The following is a 25,156-nucleotide window of genomic DNA, read 5'->3' as shown; positions in this document are numbered from 1 at the left end:
GTGTCTGCATTTTGGGAATTAACTTCAAATGGTAAGTTTTCTGGTGACCCAGATGGGACATCACATTGGACTGGACCTTGACTGCTGCATGCCTCTAGCGGGGAGCTCTCACTGCTTTGACTCCAGCATGCACAGTGGGATTTTCCAGGGATCCCTATCATCTCCCCACTGGAGGGTGAGCAGCAGAACAAAGCCTTTTACAGACATTGTGATCAGGTAATTTTGATATTTTGGTTTGCTTGGCTTGTTCCCTCCTTGTGAATTGTGTACGTGTAGGAGAGGTTTTGAGAGCACTCCTCTTGGTTTCTTTGTTAAGAGATCCTGTTAAAAGTATTGTTGTTATACTTGTGTCTGACAATTGTCAAAAGTCTTTTTTTGTTTGTTTTTTTGTTTTAAATTTGTGTCAGTTGTTTGTTAACAAAGTCTATTTCACTTGTGTCTGTTATTGTCTATCTTTCACTTGAGTCTTGTATTTGTTATTAAAATGGATAACTGTCCTCAGCAGGAGGTGGCATTACCAAATGTTTGCCAGCATGGAAAAGTGGAATTAAGTTTGGGGGTCATGCCCTTACCTGGAAAAAAAAATTATGTATTGTAAGAATGAGGGACACATTATATCCTAAAAGATGGGGGAAATGGCCATGGCTAGGAACTCTTAATTATAACAGTGCTATACTGATTGCATTTAATGTTGTTTTATAAATGTAAAGACAAATGAGATGAAGCACTATATGTGGATACTTTAATGACTTATAAAAATTACTGTGGCACTGGAAGGAAAGGGTTTTTTTTTAAGAAGGAAAGCTTTTAAAATTAAATATATAACTTGTTAAATGTGCATGGTGGAGGGAATAGAATACTGAAAAGAAGGGAACTAGTAAGAAAGTTGTCTCTGGGGATCAATTGAAATAGAGCTTTGTTACAGTTAAATCAGTGTGTGTATATTAAACAAGAGGGGCATTGGAAAAGGGATTGTCCCCATATCCCTGGCATAACAGCCCGCTCTAGGTTTAATTTAGGTCTGTGCTGCTGGTCCATGACCAGCTCCTACCTCTGCTGCTTTGTCAGGCATTTGTCCACTTTTTCACCCGGTTTTCACGTGTTTGCTTACAAATAGATCTGTTTGCACTGTTAGAAAAGAAAGATGTTCTCATTCGAGTTCCATTTGCTTCGTGTCCATTTGTGCTGGGACCAAATGTTACCACATTAATTTGCTATGTTTGTTTTCCTCTCTGTTTACTGTGTACAGTAAACTGCGTCCGTGGCTACAAGCGGAAGGAGGCTAGAAACCTGGTTTTGTCACTAACGTGCCTTTGGTTTTACTCGCCAGCAGCCCGAGGGACGCAGCCCTTACCGGGAGTGCTTCCCTGCCGAGGTCTCGGCCGTAATCTCGCTCTGCGCGGTCCCGCAGGCCCGGCGAGGGGCGGGAGCGAGGGCCGGCTCCTCCCCGCCGCTCCCGGGATATTACAGGCGGCGGCGGTAGCAGAATGGCGGCACGGCGGACAGGCTCCGGCGCGGTGAGGGTGGGGGTCGCCTCTGGAGGGGGTCAAACGGCAGGGCGCGGCAACATTTGTCTCAGCTATTTAAAATATCAGACATTTTAAACAGCCTGTAATTACTGCCTGGGGTAGGAGCTTGCACACACCCAAGGGCTGGATTCGGGGGTCGGGGCTTTCAAAATGGCGGCCGTGCCTCACAGGAGCTGCAGGGCGGGCTGTGTGCAGCCCAGCACGCGGGGCGCAGTGGCGGGAACGGGGAGGCGGGACCCCTGGTGAACAGGCAGGGCCTGCAGCCAATGGGGTGGCTCGGCACGGCTCAGCCTCGGTACGGCGACCAATGGGAGGCGGCGGTTCAGCTCTCAGCAGGCTATAAAGGTGGGGGGGACCCCCGTAGAGCCCGACTGTTGTGGTTGTGGGAGCAGCGGGTTGGTGATTGGAAGCCCTCCCCTTAGGTCTGGGACAGCATCCAAGGAAACGTCCCGGCATGGAGTGCCCTCACCCCTCACCTTGGTGAGTGAATACGCCTGGATATGGGGTATCATTGAGTGAGCCCTCACCCTTCTGGGGTGAGCGATTCCATCTTCTGGGTGCCCTTGAGTGAGAGGCCAGTTTGTTGGATGCCCCCTCAACGTGTACTGTTCATCTGTGTAAATGGTGCTTGCAGCCAGGCTTCAGCATGTCCCAAAGCCAAGACAGAGATTTGAGGCCTAATCCTGCAAACCCTTCCTTGCACGAGGTGTCTTACTTTTTTTGGGGTAAACAAACCTAAGAAAAACTTACTGGGATCTCTATCAGCAGATAGAGTTAAAGGTTTTTCAGTGTAATGTTTGCTGTAATGGAACAAACTGCTGTGGTTCCAAATGGGAGCAGTACTGGGCCATAGCCCAGGGGCAGGAAGGTTCACTTCCAGCTAATCCTGGCTGTTAGAAGCTTATTTTTAGTTCAGAATTAGCTGAGGTTCAGCGCAAGCGGTGTGAGTGAGTACAGGTCGGTTCACAGTGCCTCTTTCAGGGAACAGCTTCAAATTTTATGGGAAAGAAACAAGTGGTAAGTTTGTAGGTCCTTGGGTCTTGACGTCTGTTTTTTCTTTCTGATACCAACTGAATTTTTAGTGTGTGGGAAATAATTTATTCATATATACTCTTTCATTGTAATTCTGTAATACACAGTCTGAAAGTAAACCACCTGCCTTTTTTCTAGATGAGATAAAAAAGTGCAAGATCAGAATTGTAGAATATTCCGAGTTGGATCTTGGTTACAGATTAACAGGAAATGCTTAATTTTATATTTCAGTTGTGATTGACTTGCTGTAAAGTATTTTCATATGTATAAGAAAATGAATATCATATTTAAAAGTCTTGTTCATAAAAAAAAGCTTGTTCCCTTTTATTGCTTTTGCTATTGTTCTGAATTTACAATTCTGTTAATAGGAAGTAGCTCACACCGTCCACTGTTCAAGTATATTGTGTGTAAATTATTGTGGTGTTTTGATACTCAGAATGCCTAATAAATTTTCCAATGAAAGCAGTATAAATGTGAGCTGCACCTTGCATACAGCTGCTAGGTGTGTGTCTCTACTGCAGTGCCCATCAGAACTCTGGTAAAAGCATACTGTTCATGCATCTCTAGTCTTATTGCTTCTGTGGAGCATCTCCATCAGGAGGCACTTGCTGTTTAACAGGTGTACCAAGCAATGCACTGATATAATCAGTGTCTTCTGATCATACCTGGCAATAGCTGCTTGCTGAGAGGTGGTTTCACACTGACAGAAGTTGACTTCTCTCTTGTCTTTCAGTGCCCGCCTCGTGCCCTCCCTCCAGTGCCAAGGTAAAATCACTTTCATTCTGTGGAGCTGGTCGTGGGTCTGTAGTGCAATGTTCTTCAAGTTAATGAAATGAAAAGAAATGAGTTTAGTAATCATCTGAGTAATATTTATGGCTTTAAAAACAATCGGTTTCCTGCTAATTTGTTGTCCAGAGTCCCATACAAGGAATACAAAGCACTAAAAAACTACAAAGGCAAGAAGAATGTTATTGTATCGCCTCCGTTTTAATACTGTGAGAGATAAACCCTTTGAAAAGTTTCAGGCAAATAGCTTTATCAATATGGTTTTACTAAAATCTGCTTTAGTTTTATTGATGTCCTTTCCAATAACTTCTTCTCTCTTTGTTTCATATTATTTATTTTTAATCACAAATCTTAATTCCAGAGCAGGCAATTTCTGAAATTAGACTAGATATTCTTGAATAATGTTGTAGATGTCTACTAGTTCATTGTAGTGTAAGGAAAAATTTGGGCTTTTTCCTCAGTGTGGAAGGAATAGTAATGATACAGTTCTTATGACATGGTACTTCAGGATTCATTCAGCATACCTAAAAGCAAATGTGATACGTTTATACAGCATACAAAGATTTTGTCTTTTAGTGATGTATATGCTCAAATGTTTCATAACTTCTGTGGGATTGTTACACACCAGGCATTGAGACAAGTTTTAATTAGCCAGGTGATTAAATCTTTTAATCTGATCCACAGCTAGCCAACCAAGAAGCTGTGCTTAGTCACGAACAGTGTTGAGTCTTGACGACTGCTTTGTACCCTTAAATCCATTGTATGCTACTGCTTATATGGAGAAATAGCAGTGGGGATAAGGAAATGAATTGCAAAAGCAGCACTGTGTATTTCACTATTGTGAATTGTAATTGATTCAAAATTAACTTTTTGTTCATCTTTGTTCCTTTTACACCGCTCTTCAACACCTTTTCTCCTTAATTCGAAGTAGAGACCAAGGTGAGCTATTCTGACATTAAAGAGAATTATAAACACTGGTAATTCCAGTGTTTTATATGTATTCAGTGTCACTTCATCCTCACTTTTAAGCCTTAGGCATTTTCCTAAATGCTGGCTTATTATTTAAAATTACATGGGTACCTGCAATGCCATTGCAAGAGCTGTCTGTTGTTCTGATTTGTTCTCTTCACTGTTTGCTATTTCCATACTGAATCAAGGTAACTGAAAAGTTACCACCATGCTCTAAAGAAGTTTATTCCTCAGAGCATTATTTAGAGCATTTCAGTTTTTCACTTAACACATGTGCAGTGCATATTTACTTTCTGTTGTGCTGTTCTGTTTTCCTGCCATCTGTTTTACAGTTCCTCCTTATGTGAACTGAATTGTCATCTTACCTGTAAAAAGTAAAGGATGTGTTCACATGGAAAAAGAGGCAATTTTTAAACTAGTGTAGAATTGCTGGGTTTTTTTTTAAAAAAAAGGAAGTGAGGTTTGTCCACACTGTGCACCTATACTTGTTTTCTGTTCTGTAGATGAAATTCCACTCAGTCGTCCCAAAAAACGGAAACCCAAAGGAAAGACTCCACTAGGTAAGGTCCTGCCAAGACTGAAAACCATGTTTGTAATCCTGAGTGAGACTTGTGCTACAGCTGTACTCCTGACAAAACATGGTTTTCAGTCTTGTACTCTTTTTCTGAGTAGTGTTCTCAGCTAATTTATTAGAATTTATTTTATATTGAACAACTGCAATCTTTTTTTCCGAAGTGATGTTGGTTTAGAATGAGTCTTTAATGCTACAGTAACTTGGTCTGTCCTCTGCTCTTTCTCTTTAGATCTGCTCTCAGTTTATACAGCATATCTTGATACAGAACTGAAAACATTCCTTTATTCTTCCTATTTTTTCCTTCCTGAAATTTTTGGATACTTCTTTAAATAGTCATTTCTAGCTGCAAGCTGCTTGCTATGTTGAAGGTCTTAAGTACTTGAATTTTTAAATGAACTAGGATAAAACTCATTTAACAAGTAGGCTCAGATTTGGTTCTTGGCCAAATAAAGTCATAAATTGATCGTTCCATTGCGACTGAAGAGTTAAGAGCCTAAAAAATGACTAATAACAGAGCTTTTCACTTTTACAAGAAGTGGATCTGCACAACAAACATACAGTTTTAAGCAAGATTACAAGTCTGATCTGTTTTTGCAAAGCAGAATGTGTTGGTAGAATCTAGAGCATTTTTGTAAACTAGTTTTGACTTGGGTTTATATTGTGATTTGATGAGTAAACCTCCTTGATTTCCTTTAATGGGTGTACAACTGAGGCCTCATTTAAAGACCTTTAAATGCAACAAGTAGTGCTATTGCTATCAGAGTTTCCCAAGGATTGTGCTTTGATTTTTGTTGTTTTCAATGAGCTGAATGATATGCAAAGTATGCTTTGGTTTTGGCCATTATTTTGCTGGATAAATTTGCATTTTAACATAGGTTATAAAAGGTGAGAAAGTCCTTGCTTGAAAACAAAGATTCAGTTTTTGTCATAAAAAGTTCAGTACTTGAAAGAGCTATAAAAACCAAATGTAATGTAAAATGGAGAAGGAGCTATGCCTTTCTCCTTCTGATCATGCAGATTGATGCTACTTCTGCTTCAATACTTGATTAATTTGTGTTAACCTCTCATGGAAATGTAGCTCCTCCAAAATGTAGCAGTTGATATCTCAGTCTGGAGTGAACATCCTTCAGTATTTTTTTTTTCTGCTCCCGCTTTGTTCTTTTGATGTATGCTTAGCATTTGAATTTCCTGTAGATAGAATGCTGGTTTGCCTTCAGACATACCTGTGTAAACTGGCTTGTAACAAACTGTTAGTTTTTTCTTTTCCCTTGCACTATAATCTTTGCATGTAGAAAGGAAAAAATGCAGAAATACAATTCTTCATATGGTAGATTTCTTTCAGTCGGGTCTCTGCTGTTGCCCAAATGGTAATTGTCCTACTTCTTGGATACTTAAATTTCCTCCTGGGCATGAAATTGTCAGGGTGGAAGGAGGGTTGTCAGCCTATCACTTCTGTATATTCTTCCTTACCACACTGGTTTCCCAACTCTTTTTATTTCCCAGCCAGTACAGTTTCATCTCTGGTATAGAATCATAGAATTGGCTGGGTTGGAAGGGACCTCAGATATCATCGAGTCCAACCCTTGAACCACCGTTGCGGTTGCTAGACTATGGCACTGAGTGCCACATCCAGTCTCTTTTTAAATATCTCCAGGGATGGAGAATCCACTACTTCCCTGGGCAGCCCATTCCAATGCCTGATCACCCTCTCTGTGAAGAAATTCTTTCTAATATCCAACCTAAACTTCCCCTGGCACAACTTAAGACCATGCCCTCTTGTCTTGTTGAAAGTCGTCTGGCAGACATATAAGCTGGGAAAACACAGATGTTCTGCACAATGTGGCAGGAGGCTGCTTTCTCCTGCCTGTTTCTCAGCAGCTCTGAATTCAGGGTGCTGGTCTCCTCATCTGGTTTTCAGATGGCATCGTTCAGGCAGCAGTTCGCCGGCAGTCTGAAAGCAGCGAGCCCCTGACTCCTGAACCTCAGGAACCTCCTCAGAGGAAACGCAAGAAGAAGAAAGTACCTACTGGTATGTCAAATAGTTGTAGATTACAAAGGGCAATGAATAAAACTTCCTGACACTGAAGAACAGCTGGCCTACTTGTATTTTGGCTTAAAACCTGATTTTACATGCTTCTGTACTTAAAGCAGCTGAAAGTAATATTTGAGGTAATGGTAGCTTAGAGTTTCACTTTCTGACTTCAGATTCCATAGGATACATTTTTTCCATAGGATACATAGGATGCTACAGGTTTGTAGGATAGGTAGAAAGAGATGCATTTTCCTCATGCAAATCATGGCAACATGTTTTTGGAAGTGATAAAATAGATTATTTACAGCATTCAGTGCTGAGATTGTAATTCCTTGCTTGCTACTGTATTTATGTAATACCTTAATGTATTTAAGTGAGTGTATTACCATTTTTATGAAAGCTGTGAAACTTTCACGTGGTTTACCTTAAATCTTCAGATTCTGAGACCTCTTTTACCGAGCAAAATGTTGCATCCCTGTTTCAGAATGGAAATGGTGTGGATGTTCCTGAAGCTGAAGAAACAGTAACCCGCAAGCAGAGAAAAAGACCAAAGTGAGACAAAACTGCTGTAGCTCATAATTTGGAATAATTATGAAAGTGCATTTGTCTGAGCAGTATTTTACATTGTCACATTATAAAAACATAAAATATAAAAAGCCCATTAATACTGTTCAGCCTGTGTAATAAATGTGATGTGTGCAGGTCTTTCTAGGGTTCAGATCTAACGTTCTTCACTGTTTGGTTTTGGTTTTTTTTTAATGCATTCCTGGATGCATTGCAGTACTGAATACAGGAGCTTAATATTTTAGTCACATTTAGTTGCATGAGAAAATTACAATGTATTACTGCTTTCTTTCATTCTCCCTAGCCTTTTCCTCATTTGGAGGCACCTAACTTTTTTATCCTTCTAATTGCCTTTCCTTCGAGAACTATGCCTTTAGATCATTTTAGGCACCTTCCTAACAAGTGTCCACTTTCTTACCCATGTATTTGGTTTGGCATTTTTTATTTTTTCCTATTTGTTAACCTCTCTGTGTATTTCATTCCACCTTATTGTTTTGACACAGGGAGGAATTTGAGAGAAAAACCCCAAAATCAAGGGTTGGCTATATCATTTTAGTTAACCAACCCATGAGACCTTTAGTCCTTAAAATTATAAATGGGAGTAATACTACACAGGTCAGGAGCCTGGTGGGTTCTTGTCAGTCAATTTAGGTATGTTAAATGTTCATAAGGGCCTTCAGGTATTACATTTTAATTCCTGTTCTTTCTCTGCCCCCTTTTATGTTCTGTGCTGACAGGAAACCTCGGCCAGCTGAATTGCAGGGTTCAAATGAGCTGGAAGTGGATGAGGAAGACATCATTGAGGATGAAAACAGAAAGAGCCCAGATCAGCAGCCTGTGTTTGCTGCTCCCACTGGAATTAGCCAGCCTGTTAGCAAAGTGTTTGTTGAAAAAAATCGTAAGTGCATCTCTTTATTAAAGTAATTTATGGACATTCTTGCAGTTACAGGAAGTATTATAGTATTTAAACTCAAAATACAGTAGTATTGGGAAGAACTAAAAAAAAGTGTTCCAGTGTAAGGTTTTCCTTTGGGTGCTTTTGTTTTTGTTTTTTTGTTTTCTTTTTGTTTTCACAATGGGAAAATGCAAGACAATTACTTGAAGTGCTTTACACATCCTGACTTGCCATGATGAGGCACACAGCCAGAGGCTTTGAATTAGGAATGTAAACAAAGGACAGGAACTGAGGAAGGAGACGTTTTCTGATAGAAATTCTGACACAACCTTTTAACACTAAGAAGTATTAATGTAGAAATGAAGATGGAAGGTAATGGTACTCTCTAATTTCCTCATGCTTACAGGACGTTTTCAGGCAGCTGATCGTGCAGAGTTGATTAAAACCACTGAAAATATCAATGTACTTCTGGATGTGAAGGCATCATGGACTACCAGAGATGTTGCCCTCTCTGTGCACCGAAGTTTCAGGTGAAAGATAAATATTTTGCAGAAATCAGGGTGCTTTTTAAAATTTTTACTCTCCCTGAAAGTTGACACCTTTTTTTTGTCATTGTGATGTCTCTGTCATTTCTTTTGGATATTCCTAATAGATGATGGTTTGGGTTTGGCTATGGGTACAAAGTTTCTCAGTACTCCAGCTTTTGGTATTTATTTGTCAGGAGTATCTGTTTCTAGTCTAAACAACACATGTGAGATGCATCTTAGAATAACTAAGGAAGTCATATTGTGAAGATTCAGATAAACTCTGAATACCAGGAGATTGATCTGATAACAAAAATATTAAGAGACCCACAGAAAAAGAAAGTGTTACAAAATGAGATTTGCTCATCAGGATAAAAATAACTGAATTCATATAGTTCTCAAAAAAAAACCAAACTTGGGTTGGTGAAGAAGAGGGGGGAGTGATATTGGACTGGGCCATAAACTTACAATAACAAAAAAAGATTTTATTCCTGTAGCAGTAATGAAGTGAAGTAGTTACAGGATCAGACAAAACATCCCAGTTTTCTTTTTTAAGTGTTCAGGTTCAGGTGCAGTCTGTCAGGGGAGGAAGCAGAATTCCCATTGCTTAGAATTTTTAAAACTAGATCAGAAAAAGTACTTGAAAACAGTCTGGGAAAGGCTGAGAGCCTGTCATGGCAGCAGGGTTGAACACATGGGTTCATAGGCCTTTTCTAGCCCAAGTTCTTCACTAATTCAAGATGTTAAACTCGTCCAATGTTCTTTTCTCCACTCAGGATGATTGGACTCTTTACACAAGGCTTTCTTGCTGGGTATGCTGTCTGGAACATCATTGTTATCTACATTTTGGCAGGAAATAATCTTTCTTCAGTTTCTAACCTGCTCGAGCAGTATAGAACACTAGCATACCCAGCTCAAAGTTTGTCGTATTTGTTGCTGTCTATCAGTACAGTCTCAGCCTTCGACAGGTAAAATATGTTTGTATTTGAAAGGTGTATCTACTCTGTGTAGAAAATGTTCCTTTGTGCTTTGGAAAATTTTTATCTGCTGTTGATGGTTTACATGTGATTTACTTGGAAGGATGATTTCACCCATGGCTAGCTCTACAGCTAAGGGGTGTACTTGTGCATTCTGACCTTGGCTGGTCATTTCTGTCTGTTGCTGGGAGCCTTTCTTCAATATTCTGGTGCTGGTTTGTGTAATCATGAGGTGAACAGTAGGAGAGCTGACCAGATTTTTGTGGGGGAACAGAGGGGTGGTGAACAATGAATATTTCTGTTGGGTTTCTGCATTATATCTAAAGTGTGGGAGTGAACAGAAAGAGGAGGGGAAAAAAAAAGCAAAAACATAAACAGTGGAGTCATAGGTGCTACGGATGTTTCTTTTAGTTACAAATAGTTTCCCTGGCAGTGTGATAAGCTCAGGGAAGAAGTTGGTGGAACAAATAGGGATTTTTTTTCATGGAGTAGTGGCAGAGAGGAAGCCTGAGTTAATGTTGATTGCTCATGTGCTGGTGTAAGCAATGTGAGCAGTTGTATTGGTGTGTAACTTGGTTGGTGGTGTGGTGTGGATGCTGAATTGACCGGTGAGGATTAGAGGGGACAGATCTCCCCACATTGTCCCTGTTCCAGACAGAAAGAGCTGCAGTGTGAAAGTTACAGACATCCCTCTTGCTTTCTTTTGTTCTTGGTTTTGGCATGAGGACAGTTGCTGTGTGGGGGGGATAGGGTTGTGTATTAAGACACTGTAAAAGAGCAGAAAAAGGTATCTTGCACAAAAAAGAACACTAGAATGCTGTTAGAGGAAAAACTGTATCACTGGGTTGTGTTAATGACTCTTGGCTTTGTTCTCAGGATTGATTTGGCAAAAGCATCAGTTGCACTGAGGGGCTTCCTCACCTTAGATCCAGCAGCAGTAGCCTCTTTCTGTAAGTATTTTGAAGCAGATAAGAAATTGTTCAGTAAATTCCTTCATAGTGTTTGCAGTGAAATCTCCCTCCCTGGTTATTTTATTTTCTGCTTTAGAATAAGTGACTTGCTCAGTAGTTGAAAATAGCGTTCAAAGGCTATGAACTTGTTGCCATGTATTTTTTTAAGCATTTGCTACTTGGCTACTAAGCTAAGTAGCCTTAGTGGGGCTGTTGTGAAAGTTCTTTTCCCACTTCTGAATACAGAACACAGACCTATAAAAAAACAGAATCACAGGATGCTGCCTTTGATATATCTGATGGATTGAAAAAGTGCAGAAACTAGATTTTGATGGCTTATGGGTGTTGAAGAGTGAGAATGAATTAAAGGAGACTGTCATTGGAGGCAGCTTAGAGAAAGGAAGCAGTGATAATTGCCATGTTGTGATGAAACAGCATTTTTGGGCTTTATATCCTAACACTACTAATTCCATTTCTTCCAGTGTACTTTGTTGCTCTTATCTTAACCTTAAGCCAGCAGATGACTTGCGACAGAGTTAACCTGTACACACCACCTTCAGACAATGGCAGCATCTGGTAGGAAACTTAAGAAATAACTTCTGTAAATTATAATATAGTTTACTTAGGAACCTTAGTCAAACTTCTGGATTGAAAAAGTTAGACAACATACATTGCAGTATCAATGAAGAATCCATAGTTCTGTTTTCAGATCTGGCTTAGCAAGTTTATGGTAGTCTGAAATGACTGTTTTAGGCTGTATATGCCCCTGAACACCTGACTGATGGGTTGATGTGCTTTTCCCAGGATGGCAGGCAAAGAGGAAGACATTGTTCAGCCATGGGTTGTGGTGAATCTGGTAGTGTCTATTCTAGTTGGGACAAGTTGGATCTTCCTGTCATATCGACCTGAGCTAGACCACAGTGAAGGTAGGAGACATTAACAGGCTAAATGTGGTTTAGGCTTCTGTCTGCTGTGATCAGTGTTCGATGTTAAAGACTGGTCCATACAGATTTTGTGGCTGAGGTAAAACAAGCATCTGCAATCAGCTTTCCAAAGCAAGTGCTGGTTAGGATGCTGGTGTTTGTGTTTGATTTTGTAAAGAAAAAACCTGTAACTTAAAAAAGGAAAGAAAGGCCTTCTTTGTCCTGGCTGAAGCAACATGAATTTGAAACATCAGAGAGTGTGTGTCTCTTCTGTGTTGAAGGGAAAAATAATTTTTGCTTTAACAGCATTTTGAATATTTGAAATTTATTTATTCTGCGTGTGTTTAAAATGTTCCTTTTGCAAATGCTGAATGAGTCTGAGTTCAGTTTTATTTTCAGTAGACCATTGCAGGAGTTTTGGGAAGTCCTGAGCTTTTATAAAGTCATATTTGTGCTTGTAGAGCAGGACTTTAAATAAGGACTGTTTGTGTTGGAGAGACAGGAGGAGGCAAGCAAGTTGACCCCTTTTCTTAGAAGAAGCTTGCTAGAGACTAGGCCTTTTTCCTTTTGTTCTTCCAACTGCGATCCAAAAGGTATATCATAACTCAGCTTTCTTGTCAAGTGTGTGCAGCCTGTGGCTTGGAGCTGTGCATAAAAAAAATGTTTCACCTTAGAAGTCAACAAGTACTCAAAGAGAGTCACGAGTTAAAGCACAGGCATGTGTCTGGCATGCTTCTTCAGATAACTCAGGATTTTTATGTACAGATTTCTGTGTTTTCAAGTGGCCCCTGTTACTCTGCTTATTTCTAATAACTCACTTAATGAGTTAATAAAAACCAAACCGAGGTGACAGCCTTTAAAGTCTTTAACAGTAAAATTTCTGATGGATTTTTAAATTGTATTTGAAACATCCTTTTAAATAATAGCGAGTTGCTCAAGGATGTCAATGGCAGGATTTAATTTGTTTTTTAATATTTACATCTACCTACTAATACTAGAAAAGTGCTTCAGAAATTTCAAGAGACAAATTCTGGAAGGTTTAGCCCAAATACTGGAGAAAGTTTAATCTGCCACAGATTAGTGGCAAACATGTGGTCTCAAATTTTGTTGGGAAGAACCACTTTGCTGCATGTAAAGGTTGTGTAACTCTACCTTAGTGACAGACTGTTGGCAGACAGCCTGCTCTGTGTGCTGGATCTGCTGTTAGCCAGGCAGAAAGCTGCCTCTGCTGAGGGTGCAAACAGCATCCCTAATTCTGTTACTTTTGGGCAACAATAGTTTAGTAAAAACAGTTGCAGCCTTTGCCACTGCTGATACTATTTGTTGATACTATGGTTGGGAAGAAAAGCAGGAAGCTTGGGGGAATGCCAGAGCACTTTTTGGGAATAATAAAAGTATATTCAGGTGAAGCTTGTAAAAGAAAATATAATTCTTTTCTTTCTCTTTTAGAACTGATGTTTCATGCTGAAATTGAAGAATTTCCCCAGGGAGATATGCCCAGAATCCAGCCATAGTATTGTGTCTTGAAGCCATGTATTATAACTTTCATAAATAAAAGATGTATTTTTATATTGTATATATTGGATTTTGCTCTTTTTATGTATGCTACAATTTCCAAATGTGGTTGAAAACCTGCTTTGTAAAATAAAAAGCAAAAGGATAAAGCTTTCTCGAGTACATAAAGTCAAGGTGATTTTGTAAATATTGCATCTGTATAACCAAAGAAACTAGATGAATGCAGAGTGTCTGGTGTTCAGTGATGTTTTGACCACTGTAGTGTGCAACAACCTCCTTTTGTTACTGGTGCCGGTAACAGTTGGCTTACCTGATTTGGCTAAATATTTTCTTAGAGATTAAAACAGATCTTGGGAAGAAAGCAGTCTAAGGAAGCTCATAACAAAGAGTTAAGAAACAAAGTTCAGAAAGTTAATAAGCATAAAATAATCTGGGCTTTGTTGTCATTTCTAGAATAAGGAATTTTGTAGTGTCTGTGTTTAGCCCATATTCTTAAAAGAAGACACTTTATTTTTCTTCATTTAGTTCTCTTGACAGAGAGAAGTTCTTTTGATAATTGAGCATACATTTGGATAAGTAAGATAAGAACATACTTGGACAAGCATCATACATTTATGCACCTTATCTATGAAGTAGAATCAGTTGTTTTCATTTGGGAATGACAGAGGTTTCCACAGGAATCTGTTTAAACCTAATACTCTTTATCCTGTCTCAAGTTTCTGGATAGGTTTAATTATGTTAAATACCAAATGTTACTTTGCTAGCTGGTTGTTAGTACTCAGTTTTTCAGTACTTTCTCTTTTAAATCCTTAAGTTTTTATTGATCTGTTATATCAAATAGTCCTTTGAGGTCTATCTGACATTGTGTCTTAGCTCTGATTTTCAGTAGTTTTTCCTCGTGCACTATAAGAGATGACCATCATCAAGACAGGTCATTACAGCTAGCTTAGTTGTTTCAGGGGTTTATTAGACAACCTAATATACTTTAGCAAAGCTTCTTAATAGCATTAAAGATTGGGTACATAACTCACCTACTTAGGTATCTGCCTCGTGCCAGAGACATTCAGAATAATGGTTTCCAATTGCTTTCTCATTGTTTTACCCATCCTCTAGGTTAAAAACTGCTTTCTTAGCACTTGAGAAGGGGATAGGGGAAAAGAGAAAGGTAAGGTAAAACTTGGTAACTTGTTTTTTAATACTGATTTTTGCTCCTAATAGCATTAAGTGGGAGAAATTGCTATCTCTTCAATGGATAGATGCTGCATTTACACTCCCTTAAGTGAGTAGTTCATACGGCAGGCAAGTTACTGTCTTTTACCAAGACAGTAAAAATCTCAACAGTGTTGAGGATATTTTTAGCATAATTGTTCATTAACATAAAAGCTGATATTGTTACAGGCATTTCATTATGTTATGTAGTGTTAAATGCTATCACAAAGAAAGGTGGCCACAAAGAAACCCACCTTGTGTAGTTTTCATAAGTACTGCAAAATTAACTAAGCTACAAGTTTTTATTTCATGAGACGTTGCAAATGTGTTAAAGTTTTGTAAGCTCCTCTGGAAACGCCTCACAAGTGAAGTTCTAGTTCATATGCTGAGAGCACACATCCTTGGTATGAATTAAAAGTTCATAAACAAGTGCTCTAAAACAAAACAAACAAACAAATTACTGTGCTTGGAATGCCTATTATGTCAGCTTGGAATTGAAAGCCTCTGCAACTCAAAAATTAACAATCAAATCTTGGGTTTTCAAAACAATAACTATAAGCAAAAAATGGATTTTCAGTAGAACAGTGGTTTTCAAGAACTTCTTTTCAGAGGTCCTTAACAATAGGATGATGATGTGATTACATATATTTTAATGTATATATATATATATATAATTTTTTTTACATTAATGTAATAATTTCTTATTTTGCATGATTCCTTAAGAAAAGTATCACGATTGATGAGCAGAGTTGCAGCAAACCTTCCAGCAAACATAATCCAGGGACTAGTTTCAAGTATTTCTGGTTATTTTAAGAACTACTTGAAGTCACAGTACCTCTTAATTCCTTTATTTTGAAAATACTGTAGTTGTTAAAAAGCAGTAACAGTAAAAATGCCAGGTGTTTAACTTACAAAACTGAATTTCATTTTCTTCTATAAAGTTACATCAGTAAAGAGGATGGGCCAGTATTAAGTAATTTTGGTTTTTTTTCCACAGAAAGAGACAGCAACAAAGGAACTCCACTGAAACACAGTTGTTTAAATTAACTTATACAAATCTTGTTACTAGTATTTACGTTCACTTTTACGAAGAGCATGCAGGGCACTGTTGTTTCATGTCAAGCTTCTAAATACTAGCAGGTAAGCTGTCTGAAAATTTCTGGGGTTTTCATTTATTTATATATTTTTTAAAGTATTGATATTTATTCAGAGGTTCGTAATTAAAATGTGTACAACTTACGTGTGTTATCACATGCTCCATTTGGTTTTTCACATGTTATGTATTTGATCTGAAAACAGCCAAGATTTGCACTGGTTAAGAATTGAGAATGTGGGGTTTACATGCAATAGTATCTTCTCTTAGGAGTACATAGTTACTATTTTCATGATCAGAGTAATTTCACACTTCAGACAACTGTTTTCTTACCTAATGACTAACATAAATTAAATCTCTTCCCTGCAGCAATAAAGAACTATTTACTATGCCTGGACTACAGTGAAAAGGGAAGTACAAGAGATACACGAATAAATGGAGACAGATAGGGTAAGTTTATTCAAAAGTTTTTAATCTTATGTTTCATATATTAGGCTTTGAAATAACAGAGCACTCTTCACAGCATAATGAGCAGAATCATCTTCTTGTTAATGCTTCGATGTCCTCTTTTAAGGCTTTATGTCTGTCTCAGTCTTACATTTTGGTCATTTTGTCTACAAGGCTTTGTAGTGAAGCTTCTGGCAAAACAGCAGTGTTCCCAAGGCAGGTTGCAGGCCAGCTCAGCTATGGAAGCCTTAAATCAGAATGTTGTTGTGTTGAAAATTAAAAATACAGTCATTCGATAGCTATTTGTACATTTTTATTACAGTCAGAATGTCAGTCAGGAAAGCCCTAGTGGCTTTGGGACACAACTTTTGCTAAAAATCAATGAGAATACACAGCTTTTTCTAAAAACTGCTTTTTTGATCAGCTTCAGTTGCCTGGTGCAGTGTGAGATGAGAACATAACTGAACTGTAGGGACAAGGAAGGCAGTTGTGCATCTGACTTCAGACAGGTAAGTTCACTAGGATCATAAGGGGTTTATTAGGTTCTTGCTATGGCTGCATCTGTCCATGGTAATTTGACTGTGGCCTGCTGAGAGTTTTGTTTGTGAGCAGCAGTGCCAGAGAAGCTTCAAGCATGTTGCCTCTCTTTTAAGAAAACCTTCAGTGCTGGTAAGTTCTGGTAGTGAACGGGAATACAGTATACAGAAAAACTGGAAAGTAACTTTAGATTAATTAATATGATTATTCAACATTAACCCGTACCTGTTAAAACTTGAAATTTACTTTCCATAGTAGGAGGTCCTCAGAGCAATTGCTATAATGACAATAAATGGAGATGGAAGAGCACAAATTTGCACTAAGAATGTGGACAAATGCAAAAGCATGAGTTACATTTTAAAGTAGCTTAACGTCTTTGGGAAATGCACAGTATTAAAATTGCATGAAAAATTATGCTTAGCTAACTTTTGGCAAGTGTGATAGTGCATCGAGTTAGAAGAATGCCTTTTGAGATGTGTGAAAAGAGAAATGTATTTGCACAAGTAACTAATTTGTGTGGTTCAAAAAATTTAGATGTGAAAATGGAGGAATTTTCCTCACTACAATAATTTGTGTGAAAGTGAAATGACATTGTTGAAGTAAGGTCACAGACAAACCCTAAGCCTGAAATCAGAAAGGCATGTGGACTGCAACAATATGAGCTGAAAATACAGTACCAAGTAAGATTACAGATTATAGCAGGAACATTCTCGTTAAGAAATATTTTGAAAGAGGGAGAAAGGCATCCTGCTATTATCTATATACAGTTTTCCTTGCAGTCAGAATGTGAGGCACTTTGTGTTGCCAACAGAGGAAGTAGTTAATTGAAATAAAGCCACTTCAATGGCATTTCAAGTATACCTTCTTTAATTGTATTTTAACCATACAAATTAAAGCAGCAAAGTCAAATCACATTTTCCTTCTTTGAAGCACAGGAGAGGTATGATTGTTTGATATTTACTTAGAATTCCCAGTCTGTATCATCTTGATTTGCAGTAACATGTCCAAGTTCAGTCCCAACTGCTGTTGAGGGCAGTGCTAAGAACTCTGACCTGTTGTTTTGAATTGGAGGTGGTAGTAGAGACAGTAGTGAATTCTGGGTTTGCTCTTTTATCTAGAAAGAAGAAAAGTTAAAGCAGGGCTGTACATAAAAGTCGACATAACTTGCATCTGACTTCATTACAAGCATGTGAAATCAGAGCCATGTTCTTGCATAAATACAATATTGAAAATAACAGAATGAGGAGTTTAGCATTCCTCATACTAGAGTATGTTGAATTACTCAAGACTGATTATATTAGTTATGCAGTTCTTTGCCTCTTATTTAAGAATATTAACCATTCTTACTAGCGAGGCTGACTTTATTTAAGTTAAACCAAGTTTATTAAAGGGAAAATGTGTTACTCCTATGCTTCCTATATTCTATCAATATAATTTTATTTTTAAAAATGTAATCAGAAGCAGATAAGCTGTTACAGGATGGTTTGGTTTTTTTCTTTTCTCCAGCAAACAATCTCTGATATTTGTGGCTTATTTAGGTAATAACTGTCATTTTACAAAATGTAGCAAACTCACCTGTTTGAAGAATGTATGTGAAAGCAAACTGCTTGCTGATGGCCTGCATCATAAAATGAACAATATAATTATGTTTTGGAAAGTAAAATACTGCTTTTGGCAAATGGGCCAGACTGATAAATCAATTTAAGCTTTTTATTCATAAGACAAATGTGAAGCATGAGAAAAGCAGCACAAAATGGCCACACTGCTTCAGTTTGTAGTGAAGGCATTACTAAATATTTTTCTAAAGGCTTTTTCATTTTTGTGTTTAACAATGCCTCCCAGATTTCTGTTGTGTTTTGGTTTTGGTTTTTTTCTTGGACAAAGCACATGTTTAAAAATTAGTTTTACTTGTTACAAAATACGTGCATAACACCAGAAATCCAGGGGTCAAATTATTTTAAATGGTTCCTTTATCCGACAAGATAATTCTTAAATTACAAAACCAAAGTTAAGTGTTGTGTTTTGCACAGAATCTCTGATCTGAAATTCTGACTTAACATTATTTAACTAATTACTGAGTGCTAAATTTTGGGCTGTAGTTAGTGTTTTAGATTGAAGCGTCAGAAAATTAGTTTTAATCAGAAGGTTACCTTTTCTCAGGGTCCTGTTGCAAGCAGAGTTCTACCAAGTTGTGGAAAGCAGGTGAAAATGTTTTGGAAAAGGGAATTTGTAGTCTTTCACTGGTTATTGTGCGTGTCATGCTTTCACCAATTCCAGAATCAACACCTGATCGGGAATTCTTCATCCTGGATTCCCCACGGGGAAAGGTATTTATATCCCAAGGACAATATGTGGGACCTTTCAGCTTCTGCAGCAGCATCTATTAGAGAGGAAGTGCAATATAGGAGTTGGAACAGGCAGCCAGACCTAATCAGGCTAAGCTGTGAAACTCTAGGACCTAAAGAGAGGTTTGTTTGTGATAGAGAGAAGTACGAATACTTAAGAAACAGCAGCTGCTGTTTCAGCAGTAATAGCATTGGTTTATCTGAATAAAAACAAAATTGCTTTGAGTTTTTTGAAGTAGAAATAGAGCGTAGCATGATACCTGAGTGCGAGGCATATTTTGAAATGGAACGTGTCCGTTTGCTAATTCACATGCTGTAATTCCCACACTGTAAATATCAGACTTCATGTTATACCCAGACAAATCCTGTGAGAGACAGAAAACTCTACTGGATCACTGATGCCATGGAGCAGTGCTGACAAAAATACAAGTGTCTGTTTCCAGACAAGATTCTAATACTCTGTATTCTACATGGGATTTAAGCAATTATATCATGAAAGCTCAGGCTTTGTTCAGAAATCTAGTGAGTGTTCTGAAGACACGTTTTAGGACCTGCAGTAGTTTCCAAAAAGGTCAGGTAAAGAAACTTAATATAGCACCATCTTACCAACAGCTTCAGAACCAGTTCTCCTCAGGAGAATTACAAATTCACTACCTCTTTGCCTTTAAAAGTTAAGAGTTCGGAAGCTTCTACTGCACTTCTTCAAGCAGACTTAGAAGCTGAGTACTTAAGAGTAACTTTCAGTAGGAAAACAGGCATAATTTATACTAACCTGTCTCAGTAGTTCAGGACTCAGCCAAGGAAGGACAGATGTACTAAATTGGGGGAAATCATATACCATCTTTGACTTTTGTCCATTGTTAACTAAACTGTAGAGGTTGTTTAAGCCAGAGAGAGAAACCAGCCCATCCCCTGAAATCAGAATGTGGCTAGCTTTAATATTCCTGTAACATAAAGTGGTAAATTTTAGTTACAAAAATTACTCAAAGCACTACTAGAGTAGAGAAAGGCTTTGGTATTTCATTAACTTATAGTGAGATGCTAACTTGCAGTTCTACTTAGCAGATTATTTTAATAGAAGTTCTTCTCTCAGTATGAGTTGTCTTTTTTACACAGGCTTAAGAGAGAGAAGAGATGATTAGCAAGGAAAAACTGCCAGAAATGGAGAAGGGCCCTCCTTTCCTGGAAAGAGTGCAAAGTAAGGAAGCATTTTCTACAACTCTGATTCTCTTCTGCTTTTAAGAAACAAAACCAGACAGATGTATAATCTTTTTAACAACTGTCTTTAAATAACATAACAGTACCATTCTTGTTAAGCCTCTACAAACTGGATTCTGATGCATAGTTGAGAAACTGCTTTTGTACTGTGTAACATATGGTATATAGAAAAAGGAAGGAGATAACACATTGAAACTTACTTTTGGACTGAAACTAAATTGTTACTAAATTGGATGCTATAATCTGGTTCTTAGTTATTGATATCTTCCTACCTGTGAATGTAGCCATTCTGGTGCATGTAATTTAATCCTCTGATAGCACCAAATAGTATGTTCCCTATCAAAGCTTCACTCATCCCTTCAGGAAAGTAAGTCTTCAGCAGGTGTCTAGCTGAACCTGGAAGTGACAAAAAACCTAACTAAGCCTAACAAGTCTTAGTAAATTACTTATATCTGTTTGCTGCATTGTATACATTAATCAAGAGTGGCATTTTCATGTTTATATTGACTGGTACAAATAGAACAGTTACGTGGATGCAACTGATGGATCCATCAGGAAAAGATCACACTTAAGTCATGCTTTTGTTATCTGAAAGGCTATGCCAAACCTGTATTCAATCTAGACAAGATTTTTGCTGGCAAAATGCAAAGTTGTATGACATCAAATACATTCCCAGTTAGCTTTCCTTTTCCACTCAGTGGGTGTAAGAACTAAGTGCCATTTAATGCAGCTCAAATACCCAGCTCCACTGGGAAGGAAGCTTACAGAAGGCTTCTCTAAACAAATGGTTTGGGAAAGTTTGTTTTTTCTACAAGACAGGAGGTGCTTAAAGAAAAACTTTCTCATGGACCATGTGGTCCAAATTGCATCAGCCCTTTTTAGTATTCCAGAATTGTAGTTAACAGTTCTTACCATAGGCCATGAATGGGGAGATGACCCAAAGCCAACTACCAGCTGTAAACACTGTCCAAAGTGTCATTATGTTGGGATGCTGGAAAAAGTGGGATAAAACCACCTCATTCTATGGAATTAAATGCAAGTGGATGTGTTAGCCACAAGAAAACAGTCTTACTAAGAGCATTAACTGTATCAATAATCAGTAGAAAGAAAAGTTTGCCTTATGAATTTATATGAGGTTGCAGATGATGTGCACAGCCTGCAACAGACACCTGAATAACTTGCCCATAACTGTATTTGTCTGAAGTAAATCAAGTTTGATCATAGCCTGAAGTTTTGGTGCTAAATACAGGCTACAAAACATATTTCAAATAACAAGTTTTACAATGCAGAAATATTTCTAAAATGCTTGTCAACTATTTTCTTTGGAATGTAACTCTAAAATTTACATGTGCCTTATATTTATATTCTGCTCATTAGGAGAAAAACTTTCCTGAAAATGTACAAGACAAAGGCTACCTCTGTTCAGTTAGTCACATGTAGTCATCACTATCTCCAGACTTGTGCAGAAATGCTGTTGCTTTACCTGCAAGGCTTTCAAATGCTCTTCAGAGCAGTTTTCTAGGTCTGTGATCCTTACAGCAACTTGCATGCCTGTAGGTGTATGCCGTGCAAGGTAGACTGAAGTTAAGTTGTTGAACCTCCTTCCTGAAACCACAAGTGGCTTACCTTAACGTTGGAACATAAAATAATCCACTACATAATTTCCTTCATATTTAGAGATAATTTTACAGTTCTAAAATTGCAGTTGATAGAAGCATGCCCTTTTCTTTAAGAATGTGAAGAACTGAAGTACTTGCAGCAAAGTATAGCCAGCTAATTATTTAAAGCATAGCTCTGCTATTTTTACAACTACTCAAGTCTTTAAACACATTTTTCAGTATCTGTACATCTGAATGAACAATACCTGTAGCATGCATGTTCACATAAACATATGCGTGTGCAGACAACCATCTTTACCACAATCAACTCAAGATACAATGTTATTTAATGTTATTTTAGTGTTTATTGTCAACATAGAGATTTAGAAAACTGACACACACATGCATAAAAATCAAGATAAAAATTCAGGTAATTGTTGTTTTTGAGGGTTTTTTTTAATATCTTAAGTGAAAAAAGAGCAGTATTTTGCAGTTTTCTCACTTAAGGAGACACAGGAATACTTCTAGTGAGCTGATAATCCATTTTTCAAACAGTATGTATTGCAGTTAGCAATAACCTATTGAGGGCATGCATCTGTAGGAACAAGAATTATTTTTAAATACACTCCTGTTACCTATTTGCAGCTGAAGTTCATAGTGAGAGGCACTGGAAGAACAAAATACCATTTCATTCCTTGCAGTAGACGGGGGGATCCAGGCTAGATCAGAGTCAGCCTAACAGTAAGGAAAAAACAGTAAGGAACAGTAAGTTCTCAAAACAACTGTAATTTTTACACATTTATGTATTTAAAATTAATGCAGAAATATTATTGATCAGAAATGCTAAGATCTGTAGTGAAATGAGGCAACCAGGTGCCACTAATTCCCAGGGAGTGGCATGAGCTTGTGTTAAGCCCACCTGTGCCTAATTAGGATGGGCTTATGCCACTCCCTGGGAATTAGTGGCATCTGGTTGCCTCATTTCACTACAAAGATCAAGTACACAAGTAAGAACATTCAAGCTGGTGCTTTTACCATTACACTGAGACTTAGTTTTATGAGCTGCTGGTTTGTGTGCTTGTTTAAACATGGTACAGATGAAGAGTAACATTTTGTCACCCATAGTCTTCTTCAAAAGTGGGAGCCCCAGAGTACTCTAGTTATTTCTGCTGTCAACATTTAAGACGTGCCCCCAGTTAGATTATTTTTATTATGTATGAGCTTTGTTTTTAATGTTGTCAGTTAATGTTTCTGTTTTCTTCTTACCAGGCAGTCATGGATGCTGCTCTGAGATAGCTCTTCTGGTCCGATTGTTTCAACTGGTGTACGTAGAATACAGGAACAGTCCTTAAGAACAGGAGTAAGTGAATCTTAGCAAACATCAAAAGAAGACCCTCTAAGCAGAAGTTCAGCAAGTTTTCTGCTACAAGTCAATCAAGCAAGAGGTTTTGAAACAGCATGGAGTGTACACATGGCAGACCTAGAGAGAAGAGATACTGACACAGCAAAGTTTAAACATCTCACCACTGTAGAAATCCCCTCAAGCAAGGCATTTCCCTGGAACTTTTTCACATGAAGGTATGTCTGTGTAACAAGGTACAACTGCCAAAGATTTTCAAATACAACTTACCAAGCAAGACATGGAACCACTTTACGTCAGAGGAAAGTCATATACACCCATTTATCCTAAAAAAACGTAAAGCAGCAATGTAAGATCACACATTAAACCTGTGATAAATCTAAGTCTCTTTATCACAAGTATGAGGCATTCCTCTCAGTTAAACATGCAAAACTAAAACTAGAGCTCTGGAAGGCCTGCTCCTATTGAGCCTTTAAGCAGCATATATGCAATATACATTCCAGCCCGTTTCTTTTTTTGATTAATGGGTTTTACAGGTCTTGCTACCACTTTCTGAACAACAATTTAATTGCAAAATTAACTGTGTAAGTGTAGAAAATAATAAGGAACTGATTCATGAATCTCTGGTAGTTTGTAGAAAAATAATTGTTGTTTTACAAGACCACAGCTGTGCTAGGCAGATTTTGCTCAGCTGTGAGCAGCTGAACTAGCTTACAAAAAGCAAGATGGAAGCAACTGCCTTTTACATTTTTCAAGTGAGAAAGTACTACTGAAAGGCATTTGAATGGAAAAGAGAGGAACCAACTGAAGTAATTTTCACTTTATGTAAGCAACAGAATCAGCAGCCCAGCTCTCTTACAGATCAGAGTAGCTACTCTGAAAGTCTTGTACCAGACTTACTCGATGCCTGGTGCTTTGAAGGCTTGGGAAGTGAGCAGAGGTCACTGTGGCTAATAAGTGTATCCAAGCTTCTGAAGTGTAGAGTTAATGTACTTTAGCCACAAGCAAGTCTTCTACCATGATGAATCAACACTACTTCATGGCTGACATGAAGTCAGTTACAGGAGGTAGCTCTGTACTAATGTGTAATTATTGGTTGAGAGTTCACTTTAAAAAGGTGAAGTACTATATGAGAAATTGATCAATTTGTTTATCAAGTAGCGAAACTTGATTATATGCTGCATTTTTAAAATTACATAAGCTGTTAAAAAAAGGCAATGCACTTGAAAAAATAACAAGCCCCACAAACTCCATCCACTGTCAAATATCTGTGCCTCTCCTAATCCTTAGCACTTTTACTCTGGACAATCTGCTTGAAGAAAATACTGTTAATTCCTTATAAATGGCCAGCACTGTAATGACTACACTATCCTTCTCTGCCAGGAAAGAAGAGACCTCGTTCTAGTAGACAAGATAGCTTATTCTATTGCAGGGAATGTGTAAACCACAAAAGCTAAGATGAAGTCCTAAAAACCTCAAAGGGGTACAGCCAGCCTGCCAGCAGCAACATCCACAGTCCACATTTGTTCAAATAACATTAAAAATGTAAGAATTTTTTGTTTTCCTTACCTAGTTTAACACTGCCTCTACGTTAAATATGCTTTTGGATCGTGCCCTACATAACCTTTATCCCACTAGTTCCACAGTTTTCTGTGTATTGCAGGGGTTTTGTGCCGCTACTGACAGCACTGCACAGCAGAATTGTCGCTCTCACCCCAGCTGCCCAAAGCTTCGGATGCAGTGCAGCAAGCAGTGCGGGGAGTGAAAAACAAGGGGAAAAGGTGCCCGTGAGCTGGGGAAGTGCAGAGGCTCCGGAGACCGAGATCGCTCTTGCCGCCCCCTCCCGCCAGGGTGCCCCCAGGTACCCAATCCGGCTGTGGCACAGGTAACGGGGGGTGCCAGCCCTCCTCTCTACCCCGTACCCTCGTACCTCGCTCTCGCCCCCTCCCGCCACAGGCGGCGGTTTAAGGGCGCCGGCACCTCCAGCCTCCGGTTCCCCCGCGCCGGCCGGGTCGGAGCTGCCCCCTGCCAGCGCGGCGTTCGCCGCTCCCTCAGCCGCGTCCCGGGCTCGGCGTGCGC

The 25,156-nt window shown here is 38.5% G+C and overlaps 2 protein-coding genes across 7 annotated transcripts; one reads left to right on the top strand and one right to left on the bottom strand.

The window, feature by feature from the left end:
• The first annotated feature begins 1,418 nt into the window (after positions 1-1,418).
• Positions 1,419-13,331, top strand: TMEM237 (transmembrane protein 237). Of its 3 annotated transcripts, none has more exons than XM_030454332.1 (13): positions 1,419-1,517; positions 3,295-3,326; positions 4,279-4,286; positions 4,820-4,876; positions 6,809-6,919; positions 7,360-7,474; positions 8,224-8,384; positions 8,788-8,911; positions 9,682-9,873; positions 10,759-10,832; positions 11,315-11,408; positions 11,637-11,758; positions 13,205-13,331. In XM_030454332.1, the coding sequence occupies exons 1-13, from the start codon at positions 1,488-1,490 to the stop codon at positions 13,267-13,269; spliced, it is 1,185 nt and encodes a 394-aa protein (XP_030310192.1). In that variant the 5' UTR covers positions 1,419-1,487; the 3' UTR covers positions 13,270-13,331. The 3 variants fall into 3 exon arrangements, with proteins under 3 accessions (XP_030310192.1, XP_030310191.1, XP_030310193.1); XM_030454331.1 differs by having other exon boundaries at positions 4,276-4,286; XM_030454333.1 differs by lacking the exons at positions 1,419-1,517; positions 4,279-4,286 and adding an exon at positions 1,902-2,009.
• A 2,677-nt stretch (positions 13,332-16,008) lies between these two features.
• STRADB (STE20 related adaptor beta) lies at positions 16,009-25,109 on the bottom strand. Of its 4 annotated transcripts, XM_030454579.1 has the most exons (13): positions 25,008-25,107; positions 24,647-24,806; positions 23,348-23,403; positions 22,984-23,064; positions 22,353-22,452; positions 21,603-21,724; positions 21,032-21,140; positions 20,392-20,515; positions 19,674-19,845; positions 19,162-19,266; positions 18,707-18,936; positions 18,132-18,174; positions 16,009-17,670 (listed from the first exon to the last, which is right to left on the bottom strand). In XM_030454579.1, the coding sequence occupies exons 3-13, from the start codon at positions 23,357-23,359 to the stop codon at positions 17,518-17,520; spliced, it is 1,251 nt and encodes a 416-aa protein (XP_030310439.1). In that variant the 5' UTR covers positions 23,360-23,403; positions 24,647-24,806; positions 25,008-25,107; the 3' UTR covers positions 16,009-17,517. The 4 variants fall into 4 exon arrangements, with proteins under 4 accessions (XP_030310439.1, XP_008503153.1, XP_030310441.1 ...); XM_008504931.2 differs by lacking the exon at positions 24,647-24,806 and having other exon boundaries at positions 25,008-25,109; XM_030454581.1 differs by lacking the exon at positions 24,647-24,806 and having other exon boundaries at positions 21,032-21,110; positions 25,008-25,109.
• Positions 25,110-25,156: the final 47 nt, after the last annotated feature.

The sequence above is a fragment of the Calypte anna genome, chromosome 7 (assembly GCF_003957555.1).
Source record: "Calypte anna isolate BGI_N300 chromosome 7, bCalAnn1_v1.p, whole genome shotgun sequence".
Taxonomy (NCBI): domain Eukaryota; kingdom Metazoa; phylum Chordata; class Aves; order Apodiformes; family Trochilidae; genus Calypte; species Calypte anna.
The sequence above is the reverse complement of the archived record's forward strand: the minus strand, read 5'-3'. Positions and strand labels throughout refer to the sequence as shown.